This window comes from Momordica charantia, assembly GCF_013281855.1.
Source record: "Momordica charantia cultivar OHB3-1 chromosome 11 unlocalized genomic scaffold, Mcharantia_2.0 BLBB01000011.1, whole genome shotgun sequence".
NCBI lineage: Eukaryota > Viridiplantae > Streptophyta > Magnoliopsida > Cucurbitales > Cucurbitaceae > Momordica > Momordica charantia.
This window is the reverse complement of record NW_028275159.1, coordinates 6,332,593-6,339,937: the sequence shown is the minus strand read 5'-3', so window position 1 is coordinate 6,339,937 and position 7,345 is coordinate 6,332,593. Positions and strand designations below refer to the sequence as shown.

The 7,345-nt window shown below is 33.3% G+C and overlaps 1 protein-coding gene across 1 annotated transcript; it reads right to left on the bottom strand.

The window, feature by feature from the left end:
* Positions 1–676: 676 nt before the first annotated feature.
* On the bottom strand, positions 677–4,999 carry LOC111007545 (DEAD-box ATP-dependent RNA helicase 53, mitochondrial). The gene is made up of 8 exons (XM_022279947.2): positions 4,451–4,999; positions 3,883–4,010; positions 3,342–3,753; positions 2,609–2,707; positions 2,250–2,474; positions 1,799–1,960; positions 1,001–1,489; positions 677–870 (listed from the first exon to the last, which is right to left on the bottom strand). The coding sequence occupies exons 1-7, from the start codon at positions 4,850–4,852 to the stop codon at positions 1,034–1,036; spliced, it is 1,884 nt and encodes a 627-aa protein (XP_022135639.1). The 5' UTR covers positions 4,853–4,999; the 3' UTR covers positions 677–870; positions 1,001–1,033.
* Between the last annotated feature and the right edge of the window lie 2,346 nt (positions 5,000–7,345).

Here is a 7,345-nt window from a genome sequence, read left to right as displayed (position 1 = left end):
AAGAGAAAGACGGAGAAAATTGGAAAGAAAGGGAGACGACGGGGAAGAGGAGATTCCTATCCACCATCTCAATTTTATACGTTAAAAAATCAACATCGATCGACCCTAGGTCTAAATCAATCAATCGACGTTGATTTGATCGATTTTTCAGATTTATTTGTTTACCCCTATCAAACTCACCAAAATTCAAACCTACAAACTGTGGGCAATCGTAACTGAAAACTCTTTACTATGATCATAATCTTTTTTCCTTTTTGTCAAAAAATCCACTTAAAACATTTGCTACAAGGTAAATGGATACAATATTCTTCCTGCTTCAAATTTAACTTTTAATTTTTTTCTTTTTTATCCATTCGAGATAAGAATCTTATTATGCTAGTAATCTTATTATGCTAGTTAATTGAGACACATAACCAAAAGGTCAGAAACTCAAATCCCTACTCCTAGTCTTGTATGGTATGGTGTTAGAACTCAAAAAAGGAAAAACTGCTAACAGTTCACCTAAGCATAACTCAAATAATAAAATCGTAATGGAAATTATATGTGCTTTAGTGAAGAAGCTAAATTCATGCATCAAAATAATACGAAAATCAATAGTTACATCGTTTAAGAAATAAGAGAAATAATAGAATATAACTATGAAAATATATCTAAAAACAATTTATACATGAGACCATACTATAATATGGTTGCTAATATTGAGGTTAATTTTGTTTCAGAGTGGTTACTACATTTGTATCAACTGCAAAAATATATGAAATCTCAAAAGAAAATACAAGAAACATGCCATTCGTTACTACCTCAAAAAAATCCCTGATTTATGGAAATTCGTCATTAATCCAAGGCAATTATTTCCCTGTGATGTCTCACCTGCACAAAAGCAGATGCATGTCAAAAAAACCAGTTCTCTAATGGACCCTGAGAAATAAGTTAGCAAAATCATAGTAATCACCCTCTTGAGGTTGAAAAACTCAAAATTCTAATAAAGAACGCCACTCACCAATTTAGTTCAAAATGACCTTCTCCGGTGCTCTCATTCGCTTCCATATTTGTTGTCACCACCGAATAAGCCAGAGTTTCTGGAATTTCTGTCACCAAATCCTGAACTACGACCTGAACCAAAATCCCCAAAGCCACCCGATCGACTTGAATTACCGAAATCTCCAAACCCGCCAGAACGACCAGACCCCGACCAGCTAAAATTTCCTGCATTGTTTGAGCTACGAGCACCAAAAGAACCAAAACCTCCAGAGCTAGCTCCGCTATTTCTACCCATTTGCCCAAAAGAATCCTTGAAGCCGCTGGAACGGGTGGAACCAGAATTCCCATAACCTCCTCGACCAAAACTGGGACCTCTTTGGCCGCCAAAACGACCTGTATCATTCATTCGACGATCCCTGAATCCTCCAAAAGAGCCAAATTGACTACCATTACCTCTGTCGCTGAACATATCTACATGAGCACCACCCTCAACAGTGATCCTTGGAAGCTGATGATCAAGAACAAAGCAACCAATATCCATTTTACTTCAAGTAGCATGCACAAAAACGTAAAATACTTCAAGGTGAACTAATTTTATTGGTAAATTCCTGAGATGGGAGCTACTAGAGAGGCCAATTTCTAATTGTATTGCACCCTATAGAGTTTAGCGATTGGTAGGACTGAATTCAAGCAACTATGCAGACTACTATATGTCATGAGTGAAAATACAGAACCGCAGATGGAAGATCCAGTTTTGTATTTTGAAAATAAAAACCGAAGTTGCAAATGTTTGATTGCTGGAGAGAGAGATCCTAACCTCGGTAAATCTGCATCCCACTTCACGCTCAATCACTCTGACTGCCCTTGACTGATCCTGTGAGTAAATAAGAATAGCACTACCTTTCTTACCAGCACGACCTGTACGGCCTGATCTATGGACAAATATCTCTGCGTTGTTTGGAAGCTCAAAATGTATTACCTAAGTTAAAAATTAAGGTCAGAAGGATCTACTAAGAATCTTAATGACCAAACCACATGCAGACAAAATACTCCATCACCCCGACCCTTCAAGCCACTCCCTCACAGGCTCCCAAATAGCACAAGAGGGAGAGAATATAGGGTCTGATTCTACTATTACACTGCTCTAGTTTAGGTAAATTACTGAGAAGAAAGTATTTGATGATACAGCACGCATCCAGAAAATATCTATGTAGTATTGTACCATAACAAGATAAAACAGAGAAATTTAGAGGAAGATTATCACTTACAAGATCAACATTGGGTATATCAAGTCCTCTTGCTGCAACATCAGTTGCAACTAAAATGTTGAACTGCCCATCTCTAAAACCAGAAAGAGTTCTTTCCCTCTGACTCTGTGAAATATCTCCATGCAAAGCTTCACACCTAAAGTCCTTCGGCATTGCATAGGCTAATCTATCAGCATCACGTTTTGTTTGAGTGAAAACAATACACTTCCCTCCTTTCGCATGTTCCTAATAAACAGACAATCATTGGAAACCGCATAATGAAAAAAAGCAGCCAACAACATGAAATAACTGTGCCACGTAAAATATTGCCTAACGAAAATCAAAGGAAGAAAATAAAAACAGAAGTTATTTGTCGTTACTTTTATCAGAGGCCCAATTATAGATGCTTTTCCATGCATGTCTGCAACAATTGAAAATAAGCTAATTCCATCTGCCAATTTCTGATCAGAATCTCCAACCTGAAATATGGATAAGCTTTTTCAAATTCCATGTGTCAATTAAATCATGACAAGCTTTTCCACACACCTTTTTGCATTCCTTTTGGTTGAAAAAAAAAATACTCTCTCAAATCCCATGTATTAATGAAACAAAGGCCTCCAAACATAAATCAAAATGGTCGCAGCCCAATAAATAAATTCTCATCATAGACACTAGCCCATACAACAGAGGGAAAGAATTTTTTTTTTTTTTCTCCTTATAAAGAAACGGTTTTGTTTCACTTCCTGAGATCTTGCCCCTATTCATACATACATTTCACAAGGCTAAAACAAAAATAAAACAAGCAAGCAGCTTAAGCTCGGTAAGAGTAAACTCTCAATGACTTTTAAGCAACTTTTTTTTTCCTGGGAAATGCTTTTTATAATTAGTTTTAGGAAAACCGTACCCAGGTGCTTTTAAATGCTTTAAAAATAATAACAAATGAAATTTTAATACTACAACAAAAGTTCATGGAAAAATTGGATAGAAATTTTGATTACTCAAGAGCACTTTTCATTATTCCAAAAATCCTGTCCAATTGGATGATGGTGTTTTTCAGTGATAAAATTCAAATTTCAAGAAGTAGAAAATAGATTAAATAGTCAACATACTCACGAGATCAATGGTTAATGGATTGATTAAGTAATTTTGAGTGAGTTTTCTGATCCAAGATGGCATTGTCGCAGAGAACATCATACTCTGACGTTTCTTTGGCAACCTCTCCAAAATCTTCTCAACATCTTCTTGAAAGCCTACTTGAAGCATCTGGTCTGCTTCATCAAGAACAACAAACTGGACTTCTGATAGATTTAGAGAACCCCTATTGAGGAGATCAATCAAGCGGCCAGGTGTTCCGACAGCTATATCAACGCCATAGTCAAGCTGCCTCATTTGGCGTGAAATTGGTGTCCCCCCATAAACACATATTGTGTCCAGGCTAGGTGCAGCCTCTTGAAATTCTTTCTCAACCTGTCGAGCAAGTTCCCTTGTTGGAGCTAGAACTAGCGCCAATGGATTCCTTCCTCTTCTGCATAATTTCTAACAGATTATGTTTTTTTAATTTAAAGAATAACCATCCAGAACCCTTCCCAGCAGAATAATTCAGCAGGTACTAGATCTAGTAGGATGAAAATTAACCAAGATCAAAAAAACGAACCCGTGTTTTGCATTGAATTGAATGATTTTGTCCAAGATGGGAATCCCAAAGGCAAGAGTTTTTCCTGTTCCAGTTCTAGCACGACCTATCATGTCACGGCCTTGCATTGCTGGTTCTAGCACAGCTTTCTGAAAAGAAAATTGAGAAAACAGCACATTTTCAAACTCCATTGGAAAATGAAACACGATTATCGAAACATAACCAAACGGAACTATGAGAAATCTAAGTCTAAGCATGTAAAATGCATTACTCAACAGAGGAATGGTAACGATATGCACATTTCGAGACACAGTTATCACGTACGGCCAAAAAGTCTCGAATCAAATGAAAATGGCCCCCAGCTCTCAGAACAAATGAAATTCTTCGTAATAAATAAAACCGTAACTTCATCACGGTAATTCAACACCTAAGCTGGGATGAGAGTGGGTGGAGAAACAAAGTTGTCGTCTGAAGAAGGGATCAAAATCGTCGACGAAACTAATTTTAAAAATTCCCTCCGTGATTTTGCCCATGTTGTCTAACCTCAGCAGCAGAAACTTGAAAGTACGAAAGAAATGAGAGTCGGTACCTGAATAGGGAATAGCTTAGTTATACCCTTTTTCGCCAAAGCAGAGACGATTTCCGGCGCGATCCCAAGCTTGCTAATCTCGAGTCCTTCATCGCCGCTTCTACTACTGCTAGCATCGTCATACTCTTCCACCGCAAACTCCGCCTGAGAAACCAACGACGCCCTGAAATTCAACGGCCCAGAAGCCACATGAAATTCCTTCGGTCGGGAACCAAAACCTAGAGGCCTCTTCATCACCACAGCACTAGAGAACTGCCCAAACTCAGCAGCAGATACAACGCCGCCATTAACATCCACAGGAGAAGCCAACAAGTTCGCGATTGGGGATAACAAGGTGGCGTTAACTCTACCTCTGGAGATCGCTAAGGCGGCGGATCTCCGTAGAATAAGTGCACTCATCATCGTCTTTGAGCACGAATCCAACAGAGTTGCTCAAAGAAATGAAGATGAATGATTCGTGATAGTGTTGGCTAGGGTTTAAGATATTTCGCAGAGTGATGGGTTTTAGGACATTCACACTCCGAGGAGATGCAGGCTTCCATATTTAGGGCAACAAATATAATTTTATTCGCACATTTCTCATGAAAAAATAAAAATATTGGTAAATTACACTTTTTTTTTTTTTTAGTATAAGATGTGAGGTCTGTTGGAACTTATTAGATATGCGTCAAAGGTTGGATTTGGTTTTATTGGCACTTTTAAGAAGTTTTTAATCCAATAAATTTAGAATTGGACAATTTGATATGAGATAGATAACTTAACTCATTCAACTATGTCCAAGTTCCAAGTTGACAATTTACTTCAGGAATTAATACTAATTTCAATCAATATTCTATGTAACTATTTCATTTTTCTCTTTTTTTTCAAAAACTATTTTGAAATTTTATGTAAATTAAAAAAAATTGTTTTCAAAAACAGGTTTTTTTTTTTCAAAATCTCATTTTTTTCTTCTACTCCTCAACTTTTTTTTTCTTTCTCATATTTATCTCTAAAAAATTTATTTTTTATTCTAAAATTTTTTTATTTCTAAATATCTCTCTACAAACTTTATTTTTATCTCTCCAAAATTTTCATATTTTTAATATTTATTGTTATTTGTCTCGCTCCAAATTTTTTTTGTATTTTTGTTTTTTTACTAACATACCAATTTCATTTCTCTCGCTAAAAATTTAAATTTTTTCCTAAGTTTTTTCTCTAATTTATTTTTTCCTCTAAAAATTATATTTTATTTTCTCATTCAATTTTCTTTCACTGTAATTTTTATTTATCTGTGTATTTATTTATTTTTTATAAAAATTATATTTTGAATCTTGTTTTTATCTTTCCACTATAAAATTTTTCTTTCTTTATAATTTATTTTTTTTCTTTAACATAAATTTTCCTCTCAACTTTATTTTTTTCTCCAAAATTTTTCTCTTTCCGTCTTTAAGTTTTCTTTAACTATTTTTTTCTAAATATTTTTATTAATCTCTCCAAAATTTATCTTCCAAAAGTTTATTTACATCTCTATTTTCATGTCTCTAAATTAGGAGAACACAAAAATTTCCGTAGGGTTGGGTCCCAAAAATAGAAAATGCATGTCCCGACCCTCTCCCCGTCCCCGATTCCTTTTTTTAAATAATTAATATATATTTATTACACTTTTTTATATTTGAATTCTAAAAATAATTAAAAACAATTATAAAACCGATAATTTTTGTCGAGAACATCTCTTGAACCCAAGAATGAGGTGGAGACGGAGACTAAAAATTTTCACAAGTTTGAGAATGAGTGGGAGCATCCTTACTCGCACCCACACCATTGTTGACTCTACTCTACATAGAATTTTAACAAAGACTAAAAATGGTTACATGTTTTGCTTTTTTGTTTTTTAAAAACAAAAAACAAATAATGCTTATCAAAGGTTTTTGTTTTTTAAAAATAGAAAACCAAAAACCAAAAACCAAAAACCAAAAACCAAAAACTAAAAACAAAGAAAAACAAAAAACAAAAAACTAAAATAGTTATCGGCCCTTAGATTTTCATTTAATGTTTTTAGTTTTTAGGTGGTTTAAAAATATAAATATATAATAACTATTTTATTTGTTTCGTTGGATAGAAATTTTAGAAGGGACATAATAAGTTTTTTTTATATTATCAGTTTTTTGAATATAGAAGTATTATTTTATAATTTTTAATTATAAAATGAATGATTATTACTTTTTCTAATATTTAATTTTTAGAAAATAAAAAACGATAAATAATTACCAAACATATTTCTACTCTTTTTAATAAGAAAATAATAATTGACAATTAACCTATTTATTACCAAAAAAGAGTAAACAAAGAACCATACAAATAAACGAAAAATAAAAAATGAAAAAATATTACGAAATTAGCCATTGAATTTTTAGCCCAAAACCAATCATCAAGCCTCCAAAAGGAAATAAAGAAAGAAAAAAAAAACCAACATGTAGGACATGATCGAACTTACAACTTTTTTATTTGAGATATATGTCAATTATCGTTGCTTTACGGCCAAAAAGACCCAAATTTGAATGGTCAAAATATAATTTAAAGTGGAATAAAAAATGACATATGCCTTAACATCTCATCAAGCTATCTGAATATATTTTAAAATTATATTAAATGACATAAAATAAATATGAATTTATAAAAATATCATTATTTTGTATTTAAAAAATTTCAACAAAAATAACTTTGGGTGGATTATATAAATTTTTAATTTACATCATTTTTCTAAAATTTTAAATCTAATATTATATATAAATACATATTTTTTTGCTATTTTTTGTAATTCTCTCTTTAATATCTATTTCAGAACTTATACAAACTAATTGCATGTATTTCGCATGGATGGATCCAACCACGCGATGATGTGTCACAATTAGGTTA

What these genes read in the sequence shown, in the direction of transcription:
- LOC111007545 (XM_022279947.2), bottom strand. Translation starts at nt 4,852, where the DNA reads ATGATGAGTGCACTTATTCTACGGAGATCCGCCGCCTTAGCGATCTCC. An exon ending in CTAAGCTATTCCCTATTCAG is followed by an intron (nt 4,011 to 4,450) that starts GTACCGACTCTC and finishes TTTTCTTTTCAG; the next exon opens with AAAGCTGTGCTAGAACCAGC. An exon ending in TGGGATGCAGATTTACCGAG is followed by an intron (nt 1,490 to 1,798) that starts GTTAGGATCTCT and finishes CTTGATCATCAG; the next exon opens with CTTCCAAGGATCACTGTTGA.